This window comes from Oryx dammah, unplaced genomic scaffold (genome assembly GCF_014754425.2).
Source record: "Oryx dammah isolate SB20612 unplaced genomic scaffold, SCBI_Odam_1.1 HiC_scaffold_22, whole genome shotgun sequence".
NCBI classification, from domain to species: domain Eukaryota; kingdom Metazoa; phylum Chordata; class Mammalia; order Artiodactyla; family Bovidae; genus Oryx; species Oryx dammah.
The window spans coordinates 9,060,384-9,086,330 of NW_024070206.1; the positions used below are offsets into that span (position 1 = coordinate 9,060,384).

The window sequence follows — 25,947 nt, forward strand, 5'->3', positions numbered from 1 at the left end:
GTTCAAATAAACGGCTCTCAGTGGAGACTCTGTAACCTAGTCAAGGCCGCTGAGAACAACTTTGGTTCCCCAATTGCTGGATAAGATGTTTTGTACATATTAGGCCATTAGTACATGTTTGTTCTATGATTTGTTGTGATTTGTTCATATTTCTTAATGTTTTTTGTCTTTCCTCAGCTAGGCTGATGAGGATATAAAGAAAGAAATCCAGACTTCATATCTATTTAGTGGGAAAAAATACGTAGGGTTTTCTGCTCTAATATTTTCCCAACAAGTATCTAAATTTTGCTGATTTCCTGGCAGCAGCCTCACACTGACTCTAGACAATGGTCTATAATAGACCCTAGATCATTTTCTTGTGTTTAAGATAATAACTCTCTTGCTAACCATTTATTCCCTGAACTCATTTCCGTACACTTCACTGGCCCACAGGAAATGAGTTTGCAGTTCACACATAACTCTTTGTGTAATCCATTTCTGGTCATTTAGAAGAACTTCATGTCATTTTCAAGCTGGGAGATTTCACCCAAGTATCTTTCTAACATATCACAATGCTAAATAAGTTAAACCCTGGTGCCCATATGACTTCATACAGAGGCACACCAGTTCCCAAATCTAGGACAAAATTTTCAGAATGTCCATGATAACTCAATATTTAAATAGCTTGTGGTAAAGATGTTTGTCAAATAATTTATGAAACTGGAAGGAAATGATGAATTCTGGCTCCCTTGCTTACGTTCATGCCTAATTCATTCATTCATTTACCAGTCCCCACGACTTCAGTACCAAGCATCTCCAGGCATATCCTATTTTTTTAAAACTTCTAAATTTGTTCAAGGCAGAACCTTTTTAGTATGTTATGATTTATAACCTCCACTTGGAAACAAATTATTATTCCTGATAAAATGCATAAGTATTTTTCTGATGACCCACTTCTGAGAAGCTGCTCATCCACTCAGCTGACAGTTATCAACAATATAAAGATTTCTAAGCAGACTTTATTTCCTTTTTGTATATGTTCTGACAGACCATCTAACCTCTTCTGTTTTCTATAATGTCTCTTCTCAAGAGAGACATCTTTGGCCTTGGAGAGGCCCCCCTCCCCTGCTGGCAGTAACCCAGTGGTCCATGTAGCAGGGCTATAATAAAGCTGGCATCTGCTCATAACTAAACTGTGTGGAGTTTGTCCTAAAACCTGTAGGAACAACTGTCATGTGAACCTTTTCTCTATCTGCTAGTTCTCTGACTAAATAACTGCTGCCTATTTTTGTCCCCAGTTCCTCTATCTCACCACTGGAAAGTTGTATGGAGATGAACCCAGGGCAATGGTTTCCGATGTCTGGTCCTTGGACCAGCAGAACTGGCATTACCTTGGAAATTGTCAGAAATGCACATTTGCAATTCCTGCCCCATCAGAAACTTGCAAATGGCGTTGAGACCCAGCAGGCTGTGCTTTAACAGCTCTCGAGGGAAATCTGATGCACCAAAACTTTGAGAAGCACTGTCTTCAGTGAAAGAAAACCAGATTGTCTTAGTTTAGTATAAAGCTAGGTTTATCATATTAGAGGTAGAACGCGCGCGTGCTGGTGTGTGCTCAGTCACCTCAGTCGTGTCTGACTCTTTGTGACACGGTGGACAGTAGCCACCAGGCCTCCTCTGTCCACGGGATTCTCCAGGCAAGAACACTGGAGTGGGTTACCATGCCCTCCTCCAGGGGATCTGCCCCACCTGGGGATTGAACCCATGTCTTCTGCCCTGCAGGAGCATTTGTTATGCCATCCTTCCCGTCCCAACACACATCTTGTTTTCTAGGTACCAGTAATCTTGGCTTCCAAAAATAGCTGCAGGGTCTCTTCCCATCCACGTATTCTTGAATAAAGGCAGAGCAAGGAATCTTCAAGGCTCTACTTGCTCTTTCTCATACTATGGCAAAGCTTCCACAGCATGATCAAATTCTGATGAGGTCTTATTTGTCCTATCTATGGATTTCTCTATCTATCTAGATAGCTAGTAGTCATCCATCCATCCATCCAATCTTCTTCCCACAATGCCTTCACAGTCCTATTTACTTACAAACTACTTAAGATCCCTTCAAGCTTATCTTCTTCAGGAAACCCTCCTGACCAATTTAGGTCAGTATAATCTTAAAATAGCTAAATCACGCCCCCTCCTCTTTCTCAACACCACTCACCTTGCATTGATCACTGTCTGTCTAACCGAGCTGACCAGATGCTCCCTGTGTGTGAACTGGTTTCCTCCATTGATACAGGAGCAAAAACTCTCTTTACTCCCCTTCTCCAACATCATCCATTGTTTCACAACATGTATCCCTTTGTTTATTCAGTGAACATTTATGGATGGTAAATGTGCCAAGAAATGTACTAAGGACTAGAAATGTGAAGATCAAAGAGATACTAGGAATTAAAAAATGAATGAAAACAAATGACATGGCTTTTGCATCACTGGAGCAAGGAGCATGCGCTGGGGCAGGGTACCTAAGAAAACTGAAAAAGTAGAGAGGACTAAATGGTAACAGATGCAGGTAAAACACCAGGAAGTCCCTGGGAAATTGCAGAAACGTTTTTATCTCAAGAGTTAACAGTAACCAGATTTGTTACTTTGTAGATCACACACTAAGCACAGTAATCACTTGATTTGAATAATAAAAATTTGTCATTATTGACTTGGAAATATTTCAAGGTTTCTTTACTGACTCCTTCTTTGCTATCTGTTCCTTACTTTGCAAATAATCTGTAACTCTAAGAAGAGTTTCTTTCTTCATTTTTAATTGGTCTACTGGGGATGCAAACAGGTAAGAACCAAATCAGTTGGGCACCCATTTTACTCCAGACTGTAGTACACATTTAAGTTTAATGTATTCAGACAACTCTACCCATGTGTCCATGTGGCAGTCATGTGTCCAGAATTTCCAGGATAGTCTCTTTGTCAAATATTTTGCCTTTGGTATCTATAGATACATTCTAACTTATAATAAATGTTCTACATTTTAGCCAGGGAAATGGTATTACTTCATTAAAAAAGCCCTGAAATCCCCTATCAATTTAAGCCTGAAAACACAAATTTTCCACTTCATTAGAACTGACTCAAATGTGTTCTTTTTTTATAGCTGAGTAGTATTCCATTGTATATATGTACCATAGCTTCCTTATCCATTTATCTGTCGATGGACATCTACGTTGATACAGGGCAAAAACCATTACAATATTATAAGTATCCTCCAATTAAAATAAATAATTAAAAAAACTGAGGGAAACACACACACATAAAATTTCCATACTATGATATTCTACTATAATCTCACTAATTCAAGATGTGCAAGGGAAGTCTCTTCAAAGTAGTATGAATTTAAGTTCATAACCAAAGAAGAAATGTTAAGTTATTTTTATTTCATGGGAATTTGAATCTAAATGCTACCATGAGATTCTATAATTTAGTAGTAGTCCATGCAGAATTTTGGTGGTAGAGAGTTGATAGAAAGTATTTATTCCCACCTCTTTGAGGAAGGGCTTCCCTTCTGGCTCAGCTGGCAAAGGATCCACCTGCAATGCGGGAGACCTGGGTTCGATCCCTGGGTTGGGAAGAGCCCCTGGAGAAGGGAGAGGCTACCCACTCCAGTATTCTGGCCTGGAGAATTCCATGGACTGTATAGTCCATGGGGTCACAAAGAGACATGACTGAGTGACTTTCAGTTTCACTTTATTTGAGGAAACTGACACTCAGAGATTAGGTCTTCATTTAGGTTTAATTAAATACCATTAATTTAATTAAAGAGGTGATCTAATCAGAACTAGAACTTGAGCTCTAACTTCTGTTAGCTATTTTATAACATAAAACCTTACCAACTAGAATTGAGTCAGACAAGCTAGCTCATTACCTCATCATTATATAAATCACAGAACAAAATGTGTAGACACTAAAGTGAATGAAGTATTACTGATAGTACACAAAAATATACTCCAAATCCATTTGGATATAATTCAAGTCCTCCAATAAAACACAAAGACAATTTACATTCTCCAGCAGTTCTAGATAAAGAAATATTGAAGAAGCCCATGGATGTTTCCCACGTCACCTTATTAATCACATTAAACTCCCATTTCTGAGAGGCCTGTAATGGACATTATTTCTGTTTCAAATTAGAATTGATTTTGCTTTCATCTGCATTATTTGATTTGTTCTACAAAGTTCAATGGTGGTGGTATGGGGAGAGGTTCTCAGCAAAATCAAGAAAAGCTAAATTAAAACTCAAAAATATCTTAAAGGAGAAGTGTTTTTTCTTTGTTAACACATACAAACAAAGAGACCAAGATGCTAAGTAAATATTAAGAGACTTTGGAGATGGGATGAGGAAAAACCTAAGGCGCAGTAGCATAGGAACCATAGATTAACTTTCTTCAGACTTTCAGTCATTCATGGAGTGATTTATCCTTTCATTCATTTCCTAATTTTAAAAACAAGTCAGGGACTTTCCTGGTAGTCCAGCGGCTAAGAATCCACCTTGCTACGCAGAGGACATGTGTTTGATCCCTGGTTAGGAAACTACGATTCCACATGCTCAGCCTCCCTGGTGGTACAGTGGATAAGAATCTGCCTGCCAGTGCAGGAGATATGGGTTTGGAGATATGGTCCAGGAAGATTCCACATGTCACAGAGCTCTACTGCTACTGAGCCCACATGCTGAACTTACTGAAGCCTGACTGTTCTAGGGCCTGCGAGCCACAAGTACTGAGCTCTCATGCTGCAACTACTTAAGCCTGTGTGCCTAGACCCCATGCTCTGCAATAAGAGAAGCCACATCGAAGAGCCTGTGCTCTGCAACCAGACAGTAGCCCGCTGTCTGCAACTAGAGAAAGCCCAAGGGCACCAACAAAGACCCCAATGCAGCCATAAATAAACAAATTAATTAATTAAAAAAAAAACAATCCCACATGATCTGGAACAACTAAGCTTGTGTGCACCAGCTACTGAACCCCTGTCCTCTGGAGCCAGTGTACTGCAACTCCTGAGCCCATGCAGGACGCAACAAAGATTCCCCGTAGCGCAACTAAGACCTGATACAGCCAAATTAATTAATTAATTCAAAAAGTAAATTAAAATATAAACAAGCCACTCCAGGGTTCAGCCTCTTCTCTTCCTAAAAAAAAAAAAAACCCTTTAAGCTCCTAACAAAGTGCTTAGGGCGCGGTTTAGGACAATTTGAGAGTTTCTCAAAATAGCATCAAATCTCACATTTGTAATATGGAGAAGACTAGCATTCTTCTCTGTGGAGAAACAAGATAGGTTCAGGAATCCAGTTCATCGAATCAGTAAGACCCTCACATTCTTCTTACAGCGATGAACATGATGAAGACAAAATACCACGCTACAGATGATTCAGTTCATTCAATTAGTTTTAGTGAATGCCTCCGTGTTTTTAAAACTGGCATGAAGTAAGGTCTGAAACCACCACCCTCCTTGCGTCCATTTCAGTGAATCTTAGCTCTGCCTCAGAGACCTGAGGCTTTGATTTTCCACTGTGATTTGTTTACAAAAGCCCTTTCCTGGGATTGCTGGACCAAGAGATTGTTCAATGACTTAATCACAGTGGTTTTCCCCCAGAAGCTTACTAAGTGCCCAGCACTCTAGAAGCTCAGTGTGTAATTGTGTGGGTTAGTTGCTCAATCTTGTCTGACTCTCTGTGACTCCATGGGCTGTAACCCACCAGGCTCATCTGTGCATGGAATTCTCCAGGCAGGAATACTGAAGTGGGTGGCCCTTCCCTTCTCCAGGGGATCATCCCAACCCAGGGACTGAATCTGTGTCTCCCGCACTGCAGGCAGATTCTTTACCAGCTGAACCACCTGGGAAGCCTTAAGACTTCCCTGAAAGCTTACACAGGAGACCTACCCTGTAAATGTCACTCTGTCTGGTTTCCTATTGGGGAACAATGGACCTGCACACCAGCTATCATCAGCTTCAAGACAGTCCAGTCAAATGAATGCAGCTGGATATAAAATTTGACATGCCATCTAAATAAATGAAATGCAAAGACTGCTTCTATATCTTTATTTTACTTTCTACACTATGGAAATCCTCCTGTATATTGTTACTAAATACTTTACTTAAAAATGCTAGAAAATACAGTAGAAATCAACAAACAGGATCATAGGATTTTTTAAAAAGAGAGAAAAGCTGAGGTATTTGCCAGGAAAGACAGAAAATTATTTGCTAGAGAATCTTTCTCTAGCAATGTGTGTTGTATGTAGTTGTCACGCCAGCCACCTGTGAGCCCATGCCTCAGGCATGCAGAGCTCCATGCCTCGGGCCAAAAACAAACAAAAATTAAGGGAAGAGCCTATTATAGCCGATCCAGTGATAATAGCACAGGTGAGAAAAACTGTATCAGGCTGAATTTGCAAAGTGCTAGACAGGCAAAGAGGCATAAAACCACCAGAAGATTATTGCTGGTTCCCACAACTGGCTGGTACAAGGGTAATATGCTGGTTAGAGGGTATTGCTGGGAGGTGATAAGCTGAATCAAACCTCCTTTCCATTTCAAACTTTGCACTTTGATGTATCATTCTTGTATATATTATTACCTAGAGGTAAATGATATGAAAATATTTTTAAGACCCTCAAAATTTTTAATTTCTGAAAGTCAACCAGAGACAGGCAATCTGAATCATTTTGAATTTCTGGAATCTCTCTTCCATCCTAACTACTGCCTCCAAAATACACACACCATAGCATTGTGACTATGCTGACTTTGTAACTATTCTACACTCAGTCATTCATGTGATAGGCACTGACTAAATGCCTATGAACCTCCATGTCAAAAGGGATAAATCAATACTTTTAGACGAACACACATCTCCAACCTTTCATCCATAATTGCAGAGAGAGTCGTAAGTAGGGACATGGTGAAGTTCATTCTCTAAGTGTTACTTAAGGAACATCTACCCTCACTTGAACATAAGAATCTGGTCTCAAGGATTAAAATCAGGGCCTTCCCTGCTAGCCCAGCAGTTAGGAACCCATCTTCCAATGCAGGGGACATAGGTTCGAGCCCTGGGTGGACAACTAAGATCCCACATGCCACACAGGTCAATTAAGCTGGCAGGCTGCAACGAGAGAAACCCATGTGCCACAAGTAGAGAGCCCGTGTGCCACAACTGCTGGGCTCCTGCACACTACCACCAGGGAGGAGCACACTCAGCGAAGACCCATTGCAGTCAAAATTAAAAAAAAAAAAAAAGAAGTAAAATCAAAGAGACATGCAAAGTGTTCATCCAGGTGGATTCTGCTATTACGTCTGCAAGCCTTTTCCTCACCCACTTATTTTATGGGCCCAGAATGGACAAAAGGCAAGATTTTTGCACAGTTCAGGAGAGGAGATAAAGAATGCATGGTGAGTCATGAACGTGCACAGGAAGAGAGCCATCAAAAATCTAACTCAAAAAGATGGCATTCAGGACTTCCCTAGCAGTCCAGTGGTTAGGACTCCATGCTTCCATTGCAGGGGATGCATGTTCGACCCCTGGTCAGGGAACTAAGATCCCACATGCTGCAAGTAAAGATCCTGCATGTAGCAACTAAGACCAGTGGCAGCCAAAAATTTAAACATTAAAAAAAAAATGGCATTCAGGTCAAACAGTGACTTTTCTCTGGCAATCAGCCGTTACCTACTTTCTCTGCTGGGCTGAAGAACGCCGGGTGCAGATCACGGCCACCGCCACCACCACGAGCACTGTGATGATGCCAACGGTAACGACGATGATCACCAGCAGGTTGCTGTTCTTCTGAGGAGTGACGCTGCCATGTGGGGGGTGCATCTTGCCAATGGGTGGTTCTGGGGAAAGACAGGCAAATGGAGATCAGTTTAAGGACCTGTGGCAGCCTACGGCATATCACGCTTGGCTACGGATTCAGAGTTGCTATTGTTCTGGGCATTCCTGAAGCTGAGGGGGAAAAAGCAATGAAAAAATGACAGGAAAGATCTTAATTATCTACCCATGATAAATGAAACCAAGTCCATACAGAAACTTACAGAGGAATATTCATAGCTACCTTAGTCAAAATTGCTGCAAGTGGGAAACCCCAGAGCCATCAGCTGATGAGTGGATGAAGAAATGTGATATATTCGTACAACAGAATACTATCCAGTCATAAAAAGAAAGGAAATATTAATACATGATACAAAATTCATGTACCTTGAAGTCATTATGTTAAGGGAAAGCAGCCAGACACAAAAGGCCACATATGATTCTACTTACATGAAACTGTGGACTTCCCTGGTGACTCAGTAGTAAAGAGTCTATCTGCCAATGCAAGAGACTCAGGTTCATTCCCTGGGTTGGGAAGATCTCCTGGAGAAGGAAATGGCACCCACTCCAGTGTTCTTGCCTGGAAAATCCCATGGACAGAGGAGCCTGGTGGGCTACAGTCCATGGGGTTGCAAAAGAGTCGGGTACAACTCAGCGACTAAACAACAATTTCTGTGAAATATCCAGAATAGGCAAGTGTATAGGGACAGAAAGCAGTTGAGTGTTTGCCAGTGGATGTGAGGAAGTGATTGGCGAAAGACTGCTTAATGGTACAGGGTTTCGCTTTGGAGTAATGAAGATGTTCTAGAACGAGATAGTGGTGATAGTGGTAGAACCTTGTAAAAATGCTAAAAACCACTGAGTTGTGTACTTTCAAAGGGTGAATTTATGGTATGTGAATTATATCTCAATGAAAAATATAATTAAGCTTTTATACAGAACAGAAAGTGGGGAGGATGGGAAGCATGCTGCTTTGGGTGATAAGAATTCTACCATGAAACGAATCAGAACAGGCTGAGAAACCATTATTTATTTGATGCTGTGAAAGACAAACTGTTTGACACCCATCACTCACACTTTCCATTCCATTAAAGCAGTTATCTATAAAGCACATTTAATTTTCAACCTGTCAAGGGTGCATGAATCCTACTTAAAAGCAGCCACAGGGTTGGAAAGAGTGCCATAAAGCTCTAACATATATATTTTTTTCCCTGTTTTGCAACTGTACCTCATGGCACACAATATTTAAGTGAAAATAGTAGAATGATAATTTGCTTATATAAACAAGTGTGACTAATGAGCCTTTAAATGGCTTTTTTTGTGCCTTTATCTGTAAAATGGAAATAATAATATTTACTTATGTAGTTACTGTCACAATTAGAAAAGATACATGCAAAACAACTCTCTCAGTGCCCTACACAGAGTAATTGCTTATAATATCACTATACTGCTGAAATATTAAAGAAAATTTTGCCTAACTTAATAATCTACCATACCATTTGATATACTTTTGGTATGGACTTCTAAACTCTAAATTTTCTAGAAAGCTTGTAGATAATATTCAATGTGAAAGATACAGTAACTTGCTTTCACAAGTGAATATAATAACCCAGCATTTGCCTCAAAAGTGAAATACTATCTTTTGAACTTATCTAGGAATCATTGAGGTTTTTTTTTTTTGAAAAGATAGTCACCTAATTTTAAATAAATTATTGTTGACTCAATATTATTGGAAAAAAATAAATGCTACCAATATAACTTGAATCTCAGGGGCGGGTAATTCATCAAGTCTTTACATAGTACTTTCTGTTAAAAGATTCTGATTATAAATGAAAGAAATAAGGTTTCCTTGAAGCAACTTTTTCCTTTATGACAAAGGAATGAGGCAAATAATGAAAGGTCAGAACTTTCTGTTAGTTTTACTTACAATTGAAAAAATCATGTTGCAGTTGTACCTCAATATGCCCTTTCTGTTCTTAATAAATTTACTGATTGGTATAAATTAACCTTTTATATGACAGCATACAATGGAGGCATTTGGGGAGCTCATGGATTTTATTACTTTAAATTTAACAGTTCACCATTTCTGACAAACTTAGTTTGAGTCATACATGGCAGTAACACTGGGTGAATATTTTTTAAGACCATGTAAATTGGAATTGCTTGGACCAGAGAAGGAAAAAAAAAATTCCTCTGTGCTAAATTTTCTGTCTTCCATTCCTGAAACATGTGCCCCATGTGCGTCATGGTGATATGAACAGAATGTCAGATTTCTTCTTGGGATCAAGGCATAGCTAATAGCAGAGAGATGCAAAAGCTCCATTTCTGAGATATATTTCTGGGAGAGGAGAGAAGGAACAACAGCCAGATTATGAAACCACTAAAAGCTATTTATGGGACCACATATACACATATGATTTCATAATAATTTTTATGCCATCAGTTCAGTTCAGTCATTCAGTCATGTCCGACTCCTTGCTACTCCATGAATCACAGCACGCCAGGGCTCGCTGTCCATCACCATCTCCTGGAGTTCACTCAAACTCATGTCCATCGAGTCGGGGATGTCATCCAGCCATCTCATCCTCTGTTGTCCCCTTCTCCTCCTGCCCCCAATCCCTCCCAGCATCAGAGTCTTTTCCAATGAGTCAACTCTTCACATGAGGTGGCCAAAGTACTGGAGTTTCAGCTTTAGTATCATTCCTTCCAAAGAACACCCAGGATGGATCTCCTTTTATGCCATAGTCTTATATATTATGTGGTCTGAGAATAATTCCCAAATTAGAATACTGATTGCTCATCCCCACCCCGCAAAAAATAGAGGCACAATCGTTGCATTCAATTCACTGTTTTATATATATATTAAATTATATATATATAAAATATATATATAATTATTTATATATATATATATATAATTACCTGTATAGTTGGTACTTTAAAGAAGAATTCATGTAAAATGATGTAACATGAAGATATAATATGAGGTCACTGACAGAAGATGGAGGTCATGAAAAACCTCATTATAAAAGTGACATTTAAGCTGAATTTTAAAGTATTGCTAGGAGTTAGTTCTTGTTCCTTTACGAGGGAACTAACGGTAGACCTTGGGTGTGTGTGTGTGTGTGGAACATTGGGAACAAATAGGAAATGGCACAAAATGAGGCGGGAAAGATAAACAAGACCCTGCTCATATGAGCCCTGTAGATCCAATTCAGTCATCCTTGGTAATGGTTTAAGAGTTTTCAGCAAAGTGACAGGCTTCATTTGTTCTAAGAAGATCTCTCTTCCCTCTGCATGGAGGGGGGTTGCTGGCGGAAAAACAGAAGAGGAGATGATCCCTTAAACTGAGATGGTGGCAATTTCAGTCAAGCAGAGAGGACAGGTACACTGTAGAACCGGCAAGGAAATGAACAAGGTGGATTGCACATGGGGGAGGATAGAAAGGAAGGCTCAGGCCTCAGCAACAGTCCTGATGTCTAGGGTTGGGGAGAGGGTGAAAGTGCAGGCAGACTCGGTGGGGTAAGAAGAGAGATTCAGTCTCGAATTGAGGTCTCATGATGAATCATGAAGAGGCAGCTGGAAGGTCTGTGTTAGAGAGGTAACTGTGGGAGCTGGCCTAGAGATGGAATCTGAAGCCTGGGAGTGGGGATCACTGAATCAAGGATATACAGTGAGCAGAGACTCTCTCTCAAAACTAGTACTCTAAGTGTTCAGGTAGAAGGCGGGGACCTGGCCAAAGAGAAGTCAATATCAAATGAGTTTCCCAATGCTTATTGACAACAGAAAACTTTTTTCGCAGAGCTCCTCAAGGGACCCATGTACCTTGTAACTACCTCAGGAGGTTGCTAATCAAGATGAGTGGTTTTTAAACTGGGGCGATTGTACTCTGCAAGAGGAAATTTGGCAATGTCTAGAGACAGTTTGGGTTGTTCCAGCAGAATGGAGGGGAATCATGACTGGCACCTGGTGGACAACGGCCAGGGATGCTGCTCAACATCCTACCGTGCATAGGAGGAGCCCAACGACAGACAGGCTATTCAGTCCCAAATGGCAATAGTTCTGTGGCTGAGAAATCCTGATCGAGTTGAGCACTGACTATGTTCTCATGAGATCTGAGATCCAAACATTTCAGTGGCTTGATTCACACATTTCTAAACCATGACAGAGTCACTTCTAGTACCTGGAGTTTGGGATTAGTCTGAGGTCCTTAACATTAAACTCCAGTACTTTGGCCACTTCATGCAAAGAGTTGACTCATTGGAAAAGACCCTGATGCTGGGAGGGATTGGGGGCAGGAGGTGAAGGGGACGACAAAGGATGAGATGGCTGGACGGCATCACCGACTGGATGCACATGAGTTTGGGTGAACTCTGGGAGTTGGTGATGGACAGGGAGGCCTGGAGTGCTGCAATTCATGGGGTCGCAAAGAGTCGGACATGACTGAGCGACTGAACTGAACTGAGCTGAGATAGTAGGTGGGCAGAGCCTCTTGTAGACTAGAACTTGAGACCCCTGAGATGCTCCAATTATCTTTACATCAGGGAATTGAGTGTAAAATTTTACTTCTGGACCTTTCTTTTGGCATTAAGGTGTCTGTTGGGTGCCCTATAATACTTTACAAACCTCAGAATGACCATCTCATGCAAGTATGGAAAGAGCTTCTCTATATACTCTACTTAGATTAGTTAAAATGCTATTGAGTTAAATAAACAAAGGTTTTCAAAACTGGAGGGCAAATCAAGGCTTTTTCTCCTAACCACAGCATTTAAGTCATGTTTTGCAGAATACGAAATATGATTCTAAATACTAAAAAATTAATCAATAACATTAATTTTAAAATAATGCTTCACCAAAGTATCACATCTGTCAAATTAATTAAGTTTTCAAAGGTTGAAGTCAATATAACAACATTCTTGTAGGGTTTGTAGATTTCTTTACCAATATTATTAATTTTGAAAACTATGGAAAAAGCTACCAACATAATTGGTGATTTATCTTCCCCCACAAGAAAACAATTGAATTGAAGTAATTTTCACTGTTGTTATCCTTCAGACAAATATAAACTACAAAATCACATTTTCAGAAGTTGAAGATTCTCCTGCTGTAAGAAGGTGAACCATAAAATTGAACGCATCATAAAAGTAAAATACTATCATATCACCACATATTAGCTTTGATTCTACCTGTCATCAGAAAATAATTTAGGAAGCCTCTTCAGTTTCCTCAATTTAATTAAGGGCTTCCAACTTCAAGAATAAACATGAACTATAGCTTTGTTTTTCTTTATTTGAGTTCCAAGAGAGTTGCTTTTAAAAGAGTGACACATAAGGGAAAGAAAATGATTAGCAAGCTCTAAATTTATTTGCAACTGGCTTGAGTATTCTGACAGTAAACCATTATTCTATTACAATCCTTTGAAGGATGAATCCAGCAAGTAAAAGGAGAGATAGGAAACCTCTATAATTCTGTCACTACATAAGGAGATGTATGAAATTTTCATTGTATGTGAGGTTCAAAAACTCAAGATTTTAAACTGTTCTTGTTGATGCAGCCTACTTTGCATCAGTAGGTTGGGGGGGGGGTGGTGTTAGAGTTTTATCAGTCAAGGTGTCATTTGTATATATAATTTGAAAATATACCCTCTTCTTATGGTATAAGATGTTGGCAGAATTTTAATTAGGAAGGTAGAGTTTTCAAATGCCTTTGCTGACTTGCATATAAGAGCACAAGCTAAAGGCAAATTACATATTAATATTTATCATCATTTACTGGCTAGCAAAAAAGAATAGTAAATAGATTAAGCATGCCATCTACCATCTATTCTCTGAGGTTATCAAATCACCTTAATTAATCACGTAGTCTGTAATAATTAGTTATTTCAGTAGGGTTTCTAGAACTGTTTCAGGTACTTTGTTCATCCCATTCATTTAATAGGAAATGCCTAAAACATCATTAAGTGAGGCAGAAATCTGAGAAGGGATAATGCCAATAATCTATCTGCTACTGCTAAGTCACTTCAGTCGTGTCCGACTCTGTGAGACCCCAGAGATGGCAGCCCACCAGGCTCCCCTGTCCCTGGGATTCTCCAGGCAAGAACACTGGAGTGGGTTGCCATTTCCTTCTCCAATGCATGAAAGTGAAAAGTGAAAGTGAAGTCACTCAGTCCTGTCTGACTCTTCGCGATCCCATGGACTGCAGCCCACCAGGCTCCTCCATCCATGGGATTTTCCAGGCAAGAGTACTGGAGTAGGGTGCCATTGCCTTCTCCGAATAATCTATCTAAAATGGCTCAAAGTTATTGGATGTCATTTATCTATTTTATCTTCATGACTCTCTCCTGTGAGATAATGTATATCAGATCAAATTTAAATACAATTATATTTCTCACTAGGAATCTTAAATAGTAAAAACAAAAATACAAGGACATGCATTTCTCTCAGTTACTGTCATTCTCTTCACCTGAAGTCTGACTCCTATGAAAAGAAAAGTTCTTATCTGTTGACTTATCTGTTCATGTCAAATTTGGGCTAAGGTTTCTTTTTCATTAGGGAATTCATTCTCTTTTGAAGGGGAAATTCAAATAGTCAGTACCAAACTTTTAAACTTGGTACTGATCCAAAATTAGGTTTGCCAGATTTAATAATTAAAAATACAGAAGGTTCAGTTAAGTTTGAATTATTTCTAGTTACCTATGGATATGTACACTGAGTTGCCTGCATATATTGAGATGGTAATCCCTTGCAATATTTTTCTTTGCCTCAGCTATTAGGCAGTTAAAAATAATTCAAATTTTACTGGGCCTCCAGTATTTTTAGCTGTTCCATTGGGCATTTCTGTTCAAGATTAGTGTTCTTTAGGACACACCATTTAAGAAATATATTGTTTTGTGTTCATGGCTTACATTTGCTTCAATGTAACATATATAACCATTGTTCAGCAGTGATGGAAACTGTGAGGAAATAATTGTTCCTTCTCAATTGTCTGTACAGATTGCCTCTTAATTTCCTGGCACTCTGACTCTTTAAAAAGTCCTAGTAACTTCGGTTTATGAAATTGAAAGGGTTTCAGCCTGCTGTACTTTTGACGTCACCTCTCTTTAATAAAATTTCATTTTTGGAAATATTTCAAATACACAGAGTACTTTCAAACTGAGAGAGTTAACAGCCTGCATCATTTATAAAATTCTCTGGGTCTAGGCTTTTCTAACTGACTGTTTTGTGTACTTGTCAGCTCTCATTGCCATTGTCTCCTGGTGAAATAAACTCCAGGTTTTTCAATAATTTCATTCTTCTATTATCCCCACTAAAACCCTAAGTTTGAGGATATTGGCACTTGCAGTCAACAGAAAATTTGCCTCAGACATGCTAGAATTAACCATTTTAATTAATATGACTAATCCAATAGAACCTAATTTATATACTTACCATTCAGAGTGCTTCTATCAATCAAATTCGTATCAACTGGCCAATAACTTCCATCTCCATGGCGACCTGTTCATTGGGAAAATATATCAGAATGTTAGTGGACCTATAACATGGAAACACAAGTGGAACAAAGCAGACAACAATAGTATTTAAAAATATACAAACAATGGAGTAAGATTAATTCATCTACCTCAGAGACAGCCTGAAAATAGTCATACCATTATACTTTGCAAGAAAATGCTATTTTCTATGTGTGAGAAAAATCTGTCATGAAAATACTCTTCTAAACAAGCTAAATTCAGTTCCACGCTGAAAAGCTGACCCGTCACTTCCTCTTTTTTTTTTTCCCTCCGGTATCCTTGTTAACAGGCCACCAACAGGTACAACATCAGTGTTAGTCTAAGTGTTGCTGTCTTGAACATCTCCGAACAGAAGGAATGGGGGTGTTGGCTCCTAGAGAGACAGAGCCTGCCTACTCCTTGCTTCACGGGGTCTAGTCTACACTGTTGCCCACTAGACATGATTTTGTGGCAAATCAGCATTACTACTTTACAAGGGGACAGCGCTTTTTGCCTTGTAAGTGGGCTTTGAGTTGTCTTTGTGTTATATGACAAGTAGGTGCCTGAGAATGAGCTATTGAATATGGAATCAAGAATAGGGGGTGTGTCACAATCCACATGGTCTGACTATTTCTTGCAAACACACTAAGAAACAAGGTTTCTTGAGCATCACCTTATTGGAAACACTGCCTTCTAACAGGTGTTCAACAATTACAAAAGTAGTCTTTAAGAGAACTGAGCCAGACATTAACCAGAAGTAATTACACTATCATTCACATGTAATTAATAGTTTTTCACTACAGGTAATTCCCTTTTCTATTGGTATGTTTGTAGAACTGTAATTATTTGATTAGATTTTGAGTTCCAGAATATCTATTAGAATAAAAAAAAAAACATTTGGGAGTTGAATCTCTACACAAGAGTGCAGATAATTCTTTATTCACTTTGGAGTGTGATTTCTGAAAGTGGTTATCATCAGTGGATGATGTTGAGGAAGCCAGCTAGGGAAGCCAGCTAGATAACACTCGTTTGTGTCAGATGTACAGTTTTGTTTTTGTTTTTTTTTTTAAGACTTCCAAGTCCTGCTCCTGTGACATTCCTGTGCATACCAAACTTTCTGTAGTTAGCACTTTTAACTACAGCTTTTCCAAGAGCTTATCATTTTATTTGCAAAAGAACTATGAAGAAACAAGTCTTGTTACCAGACCATGCATTCATAATTTTTAAAAAAATTCTTTCAGTGTCAAGTCAGAGCTGAAATGAGGGTGTTAAGTTTCCAATAAGCATTGATAAATTAATCCAATGACATTATATTCTGTTTCCAGGATAAATCTGTATGTTTAAAATCTGCTGGTCAATGACTCTATATAAACAAGTGGGAATTAGGACAGAGGCTCCTGTGTGTGAGGCAGGGAGGAATGGTGGTGACTGGGCTTCCCTGGTGGCTTGGATGGTGAAGAATCCACCTGCAATGTAGAAGACATAGGTTCGATTCCTGGGTAATGAAGATCCCCTGGAGAAGGGGATGGCTACCCACCCCAATATACTTGCCTGGGAAATCCCATGGACAGAGGAGCCTGATGGGCTACAGTCCATGGGGTCACAAAGAGGTGATCCTGACTGAGTGACTTAAAAAAGAATGAAATAAGCAGCAATTGTGAAAACATCTTGGGGGGGTGATGACTGAAACACAGATAAGCCTAACCCTTTCCCCAAGTACCTGGTTTGTGTTAACTCTGACACATCTGGGGTTTCAATAAGCTTTGCCCACAGGACACTGAGAGATCAAGGTTGGAAGAAATGAAGTGAGACAGAAGTTCTCTATGAATATTAAGATGCCTTTTCACACATCTGAAAGCAACTAGATTGCAAAGCAGTCAGCCAAAAGAGATGCTAACAGCCCCATCACTTAAGCCACTAAAGCAATAAATGATTCCTGTTGGGAGTCATTCTGTATTGGCTAGAAATTAGGTACATAGCCTGTGGAGGATTTTTCCTATCCTCTAGCATCCTGACAAATGTCTTTTTAATGAAGTTTCTTACTCTCCCGGCTAGTTTGTGGGAAGATGCAGAAACAAGCCCCTGAGCACATCCATATATTACTTAAACATAAATCTCTATGGGTATAGATAGCACCCTTTAGACTCAGTGAAGCTATTGATTACATGGAGAATTTCAATACGCGGAAGAATATCAGATGTCATACGGTTAAGAGCTCTGTGTAAGATAAAGGAACTCAAAATACCTTTGAAGTAACAGAGCAGCTGAAAACTTGAGTGTTCTACTCACATAATCTAGGATACTGACATCAGTTAATATTTTGTTGGTTATAATTAGATGGATATCATGAAAGAAAATTAAGTAACTCTTAACAAATCCAACAGGAAATGCTTTAAAGAAACTTGATATCATCAACAAGCAAGATTAGATTCACGGTAATTTAAGACTTCTGGCACCTCTTCAGTAAAGAGACACAAAACTCGTTTCCGCGATATCGGAGTCTGGGATCTCTTTATTTAAAGATGTGGGAATCAAATATCATTTTGTGTGCTTATATGTTTTTGTCCTCTAAAACATGTCTTTTAAATCTCAAGAAGTCTTTTTATGGGCAAATTGGGTAAATGTGTGTGTGTATGTTCGGTCACTCAGTCATGTCAGACTCTCTGCAACACTGTGAGCTGTAGCCTGTCGGGCTCCTCTGTCCTGATTTTTCCAGGCAAGAATACTGGAGTGGGTTGCCATTTCCTCATCCTAGGGATCTTCCCAATCCAGGGATGGAATCTACATCTCCTGCACTAGCAGGCAGATTATTCACAACAAATAACAAGTTACAGAAGATTCTCCTGCTATCTTAAGGCAGGAATCACAAAATTGTCAGATGAAACACTGGACTATTACTGTTTCTCATGCCAAAAGGGCTTTTTGCTGTAGCTGAAACATTAGATGCGTTTAGTAAACTTGGGGAATTTCATAAGCACTGATTAAGGGAAAGAGCAACCTAATTAGATTCTGGAAGATGAAAAGTCACTTAAAGGCAAAGATATAAACTACTATTCAATCCCAGAGGTCTTAATTTTTTAATGGAGCATAAAACTGATAATAATTCAACTCAAAATATACTAAGTGCCTACTATAGGCAAGGCATAGTCCTAGACGCTCATGGGAGGGGTAGCATAAAAAGATTTATTAGATATAGAACCTGCCAAGACAGATAGCATCGGTTCATTGAATCCAAATCCTACACAGGACTATTTATGGTTAATATTAGCTAATATCATATCATTTTTAACTTATTCTGACTTTAAAGATTTAAGAATAACTTAATTCCTACTATAAAATAACTATTACTAAATTGATTTACTATTACTATAAATCACTATTATGTTTCAGTGAAAATAGTTTTCATTTATCTAGTATTTTTAAAAGAAGTACATGCAAATAAAAGATAATGTATTATTTTTAGCCTCATACGTATCACAATTAAATTTATCTTAAATCATCAACTCCTTTTTTTGATTGTGGTACTAAATCTCTAACGTTTTTCAAAATTAAAAATTACAAATAAGTAAATGAATATATGGATATTTAAACACAACATTTGTGGAAGTAATATATTGCAATGTGTATAAATTTTTAAAAAATTATTCAAATAAAGTTCCACATAGTTCAAAAAAATAGAGATAGGTAGTTTCTTTTTTCATTAAGGAATTAGTATAGGCTTCCCTGGTGGCTCAGAGGTTAAAGCGTCTGCCTGCAATGCGGGAGACCCGGGTTCGATCCTTGGGTCAGGAAGATCTCCTGGAGAAGGAAACGGCAGCCCACTCCAGTATTCTTGCCTGGAGAATCCCACGGATGGAGGAGCCTGGTAGGCTATAGTCCCCGGGGTCACAAAGAGTCGGACATGACTGAGCAACTTCACAGGAACAACAGGAATGAAAATGTACTATAAAAATATAGTATTATATTCTCAAGAATATAAAGAACGCTTGTGTTACTCTGTACCCAAATCTCCTAATAGAAATTAGGGTGAGGAACAGAATTAAGATGATAGAGTAATGAATTTCCTAACCAACCATGGATTTCATCCAAAAAAACGTTTCTTTCAGAAAGTTTTGATAACTGAAGCAACCCACCTTTCTCTGATTTCAGAAAGAAGAAAAAAAAAGAAAAAGAAATGATCCCATATTTGACTTGAAAAGAGGAAGACTGGGGCGTTTTCAAGTTATTTAAAACTAGTTTATACAGGCTTAACTTTATTGTATTTATGTACCTCTAAGAAAGGCCCAAACCAAAAAATTTATGCTCCTCCACTTGGTTTACACTCTTTAAATAGTATAAATGCTAAAGTCACTTAAAGAGTTATTTTCTATGCTTAAAAATTTAAGGGATAGATCATCTTATTTTGGCAAGAGAAACATACTCCCTTAGGCAAAAGTTAGTCTCCATGATTTTCCTACTAGCTACTCTGGACTGAGGGAAAAATGAGCAGAGGTAACATGAATTCCTTCGGGATGTGTGCTCGTTATTATATTTCTTGGTGCTTACCAAAGTGACATTTATACCATATTCTCAACACTTGATAAGTGACTAAACTGGGAACACTTTGTAATATGTTAATAACAAACATACTTTAAGTACTTACTATTACACATGTTAATGTTTATGTTCCTATTCTTACATTATTACTTAAAATATTGTTTCTATATTTGTACTGAAGTGTGTGTATGTGTGTAAACTTAAACAGTGTAATGTTTACATCAGACACGAAGTTTTAGTACATATGGGCAGATGAAGAATATTCCCTGTGGTAAAATTGTTTTGCACCTCAGTTTAGTTCAGTTGCTCAGTCATGTCCGACTCTGCAGCTCCATGGACTGCAGCACACCAGGCCTCCCTGTCCATTATCAGCTCCTGAAGTTTACTCAAACGCATGTCCATCAAGTTGGTGATGCCATCCAATCAGCTCATCCTCTGTCATCCCCTTCTCCTCCCGCCTTCAATCTTTCCCAGCACCAAGGTCACTTCCAATGAGTCAGTTCTTCACATCAGGTGGCCAAAGTATTGGAGTTTCAGCTTCAGCATCAGTCCTTCCAAGGAATATTCAGGACTGAATTCCTTTAGGATGGACTGGTTAGATCTCCTTGCAGTCCAAGGGACTCTCAAGAGTCTTCTCCAACACCAGAGTTTAAAAGCCTCAATTCTTTGGTGTTCAGCTTTCTTTATAGTCCAACTCTCACATCCATACATGACTACTGGAAAAACCATAGCTTTGACTAGACAGACCTTTGCTGACAAAGTAATGTTAATATGATATCTATGTTGGTCATAGCTTTTCTTCCAAGGAGCAAGCGTCTTTTAATTTCATGGCTGCAGTCACTATTTGCAGTGATTGTAGAGCCAAAAAATAAATAAATAAAGTCTGTAGAAAAGATTAATTCAACTGGAATTTGAGTTCTAGAGTGGTTTTTCTGAGTGGATGTTTATAAGTTCAGAAAGGAGTGAATGGAAAATTATTCTGCAGAGAACATAGAAAAAGCAGAATGTGGTAGTTCTAATCTGTTTTAATCCATTCTTCCTGACTGAAGTTAACAGAGGGTCCTTCAGAATGGAACTCACACAATCAATCCCAAGATATGGGCCATAATCTAAATTAAATGAACAGATTGGTTGTGTAACATTCATTTAATATATATCCTCCCAAGGATACAGAGCACTGAGATATCGTCTTGATTTTAGAAATGGTTTCTTTGAAGATAATTCTGGTGATAATGAAGGGAAGTGCATTGATTTTCTGTCTTGTATACCAGTGGGTAAAGATAATGCATTGATGCCATGTGAATATAATTTTACTGCTCAGTACACAGATCATATTGAGATATATTTAAAGCAGATGCTTTTCCAGAGGCTGAAAAATGTGGCCAAGTGTTTGTAACCCTGCTGACTTTGAAAAAAGATATGAAAATTAGGAAGCAAAATCATAGCCTATGCCTAGGATATTTCAAACATATATTAATAGAAAAATGAATGAGCTCTTTTCATCCTTTCCTCAGGTTCAACACATTGTTTTCAAGTTAACATGAAAGAAAATTCACTGATTAAAAGAAAGTATAATATTACTACTTCATATACAAGGGCAACTAGCATGTACTGAGGCTGTATTGTTGTTATTCAGTTGCTAAGCCATGTCCTAATCTTGGTGACCTCATGAACTGCAGCACATCAGGCTCCTCTGTCCTCCACTATCACCCGGAGTTTGTTCAAATTCATCTCCACTGAGTTGGTGATGCTAACCATCTCAGCCTCTGTCACTCCCTTCTCTTGCCTTCAATCTTTCCCAGCATCAAGGTCTTTTCAAATGAGTCAGTTCTTCATATCAGGTGGCCAAACTATCGGAGCTTCAGCTTCAGCATCAGTCCTTCCAATGAATATTCAGGACTGATATCCTTTGGGATGGACTGATTGGCTCTCCCTGCAGTCCAAGGGATTCTCAACAGTCTTATCCAACACCACAGTTAGAAACCATCAATTCTTGGGGCTCAAACTTCTTTATGGTCCCACTCTCATATCTGTACATGACTACTGGAGAAACCATAGCTTTAACTATATGGACCTTTGTCAGCAAAGTGATGTCTCTGTTTTTAAATATGCTCTCTACGTTTGCCATAGTTTTCCTTCATGACTGCAGTCACTCCTGCAGTGATTTGGGGCACAAAAAAATGTCACTGCTTTTACTTTTTCTCATTTTATTTGCCACAAAGTGATGGGACTGGATGTCATGATCTTAGTTTTTTGAATGCTGAGTTTCAAGCCAGCTTTTTCACTCTGCTGTTTCACCCTCATCAATAGTCTCTTAAGTTTCTACCAGCAAAGTTGTGTCATCTGTACATCTGAGGCTGTTGATATTTCTCCCAGCCATCTTGATTTCAGCTTGTGATTCATCCATTCAAGCATTTTGAATCATGTAATCTGCATATAAGTTAAATAGGCAGGGTGACAATATACAGCCTTGACGTACTCCTTTCACAATTTTGAAACAGTCTGTGTTCCATGTCCAGTTCTAACTGTTGCTTCTTGACCCATATACAGGTTTCTCAGGAGACAGGTAAGATGGTTTGGTATTCCCATCTCTTTAAGAATTTTCCACAGTTTTCTGTAATCCACACAATCAAAAGCCTTAGCATAGTCAATGGATTGAAGTAGATGTTTTTCTCAAATGTCCTTGCTTTCTCCATGATCCAGTAAATGTTGGAAATCTGATCTCCGGTTCCTCTGTCTCTTTGAAACACAGCTTGTACACCTGGAAATTCTTGGTTCATGTACTGCTGAAGTCTGGCTTGACGGATTGTGAACATAACCTTGCTATCATGTCACTGCAGATGGTGACTGCAGCCATGAAGTTAAAAGATGCTTACTCCTTGGGAGAAAAGTTATGACCAACCTAGACAGCATATTAAAAAGCAAAGACATTACTTTGCCAACAAAGGTCCATCTAGTCAAAGCTATGGTTTTTCCAGTAGTCATGTATGGATGTGAGAGTTGGACTATAAAGAAAGCTGAGCACCAAAGAATTGATGCTTTTGAACTGTGGTGTTGGAGAAGACTCTTGAGAGTTCCTTGGACTGCAAGCAGATCCAACCAGTCCATCCTCAAGGAAATCAGTCCTGAATATTCCTTGGAAGGACTGATGCTGAAGCTGAAACTCCAATACTTTGGCCAACTGATGTGAAGAACTCATTTGAAAAGACCCTGATGCTGGGAAAGATTGAAGGCAGGAGGATTAGGGGATGACAGAGGATGAGATGATTAGATAGCATCACCGACTCAATGGACATGAGTTTGAGTAAACTTCAGGAGTTGGTGATGGACAGGGAGGCCTGGTGTGCTGCAGTCCCTGGGGTCGCAAAGAGTTGGACACGACTGAGTGACTGAACTGAACTTGCTATCTATCATGTGAAATGAGTGCAACTGTTCAGTAGTTTGAACATTCTTGGCATTGCCATTCTTTGGGATTGGAAAGAAAAACTGACCTTTTCAAGTCCTGTCGCCATTGGTGTGTTTTCTGAATTTTCTGGCGTATTGAGTTCGGCACTTTAACAGCATAATCTTTTATGATTCTAAATAGCTCAGCTAAAATTCCATCACTTCCAATAACTTTGCTCACAGCAATGCTTCCTAAGGCCCGACTGACCTCACACTCCAGGTATCCAGATCTAGGTGAGTAACCAAAGCACCATGGTTATCTGGGTCATTAAGACTATTTTTGTATAGTTCTGCTGTGTATTCTTGCCATGTCTTCTTAGCCTCTTCTGCTTCTGTTAGATCCTTGCTATTTCTGTCCTTTATCATGCTCATCCTTGCATGAAATATTCCCTTGCTATCTCCAATTTTCTTTCTAGTTTTCCCCATCACATTGTTTTTCATTTAAGAAGATCTTATCTCCCCTTGCTATTCTCTGGAACTCTGAAGTTGGGTATATCTTTCAGTTCTTCCCTTGACTTTTGCTTCTCTTCTTTCCTCAGCTATTTATAAAGCTCCCTCAGATAAATACTTTGCCTTCCTGCATTTCTTTTTCTATGGGATGGTTTTGGTTACCACCTCCTGTACAATGTTATTCATAGTTCTTCAAGCACTCTGCCTACCAGATCTAATCCCTTGATTCTATTAATCACCTCTACTGTGTAATCATAAGGGATTTGATTTAGGTTATGCCCAAATGGTCTAGTGTTTTACCTACTTTCTTCAATTTAAGCCTGAATTTTACAATATGGAGCTGATGATCTGAGCCACAGTCAGGTCCAGGTCTTCTTTTTGCTGACTATATAGAGCTTCTCCATCTTTGGCTGCAAAGAACATATCAGTCTGATTTTGGTACTACCATCTGGTAATGTCCATGTGTAGAGTCTTCTCTTGTTGTTGGAAAAAGTGTACTTGCTATGATCAATGTGTTCTCTTAACAAAACTCTGTTAGCCTTTGCCTGCTTCATTTTGTACTCCAAGGCCAAACTTGCTTGCTATTCCAGGTGTCTCTTGACTGCCTATTTTTGTATTCTAATCCTGTATGATGAAAAGGACATCTTTTTTTTTTTTTGCTGTTAATTCTAGGAGGTCTTGTAGGTCTTCATAGAACCAGTCAACTTCAGCTCTTTGGCATCATTGTTTGGGCACAGACTTATATTACTGTGCTTTGTATGGTTTGCTTTGGAAATGAACTGAGATCATTCTGTCCTTTTTGAGATTGCACCCAAGTACTGCATTTTGGACTTTTGTTAACTTGGAGGGCTCCTCTCTTTCTTCTAACGGATTCTTTCCCACAGTAGTAGATATAATGGGCATCTGAATTAAATTCACCCATTCCCATCCACTCTAGTTCACTGATTTCTAAGATGTTGATGTCCACTCTTGCCATCTCCTGCTTGACCACGTCCAATTATTTACCTTGATTCACGGACCCAACATTCCAGGTTCCTATGCAATCTTGTTCCTGATAGCATCAGACTTTCCTTTCATCACCAGACACATCCACATCTGAGCACCATTTCCACTTTGGCCTAGCCTCTTCATTATTTGTGGAGCTATTATAGTAATTGCCTTCTGCTCTTCCCCAGTAGCATACTGGACACCTTCCAACCTGGTGGGTTGGTGGGGGGTGGGTGGGCTCATCTTCTGGTGTCATATTTTTTGCCTTTTCATACTGTTCATGAGGTTCTCCTGGCAAGAAGAGTAAGTTGCCATTCCCTCCTCTAGTGAAGCACATTTTATCAGAACTCTTCACTATGATCTGTCTTGGGTAGCTCTGTGCAGCACAGTGAACAGCTCCACTGAGTTATGCAAGCCCCTTTGCCATGACAAGGCTGTGATCCATGAAGGGGATATTGAGGTTTTGTGCTCAAGGATCCTGTGGCAAGTCTATGAGCAGTAATTGACAGGAACGGGAATGCATTTGGTGACCTACTCTAGTCAGACCCAGTGCAAGAGAACCAAATAAGCCATTGTCCATCTTTTCCTTGACCATGAGGGTCATTTCTTTGGAGGTTCCGATTTCTGCCTTTATGCCATAAAATATAAATAGACTTTGACAAGAAGTAAATTCATTTTCTGAACCCAGGTCTCCCATGTTGCAGGTGGATTCTATACCAGCTGAGCCACAAAGGAAGTCCAAGCATACTGGACTAAGTAGCCTATCCCTTCTCCAGCGGATCTTCCTGACCCAGGAATCAAACTGGGGTCTCCTGCATTGTAGGTGGATTATTTACCAACTAAGCTATCAGGGAAGCTCTCTAAAAATCCTTAGAAATCAGTATAAAATATAATATTATAATTTCCTATGTAAATGTCATGAGGAGTGAACATATAGTTATTATGAAGATTAGGGTGAAAAAACCTGCTATTATCAATTTTGCGTAGACCCAAGTGTCAATCAGGAAACTTCTGGACAAAACAGAAATTTATTTATTCTAGATAGGAACAATTTAAACACATAAACTCTTAATTCCTAGCTCTTGGTTGACACTGCAGTTTGATTCTGGGTCCTGATTCCCTGTAGCACATGCATAAGCTTTTGTGGAACATGGCAAATGGTGTGTAAAGAAAGTTGTGCAAGTGATGTTCTAAACTAGGAAAAAAGTTCACAAACATTTC

General features: G+C 39.1%; 1 protein-coding gene across 1 annotated transcript in view; it reads right to left on the reverse strand.

Moving 5' to 3' along the window:
- The window catches only part of DCC (DCC netrin 1 receptor), an 811,418-nt gene that overhangs the window by 92,803 nt on the left and 692,668 nt on the right, over positions 1 to 25,947 (reverse strand). Inside the window, exons 22-23 of the mRNA XM_040264220.1 lie at positions 15,251 to 15,316; positions 7,687 to 7,849 (exon numbers count right to left, since the gene is read on the reverse strand). Of these exons, the coding sequence (XP_040120154.1) occupies positions 7,687 to 7,849; positions 15,251 to 15,316 (229 nt within the window). The remainder of the gene's footprint in view (positions 1 to 7,686; positions 7,850 to 15,250; positions 15,317 to 25,947) is intronic.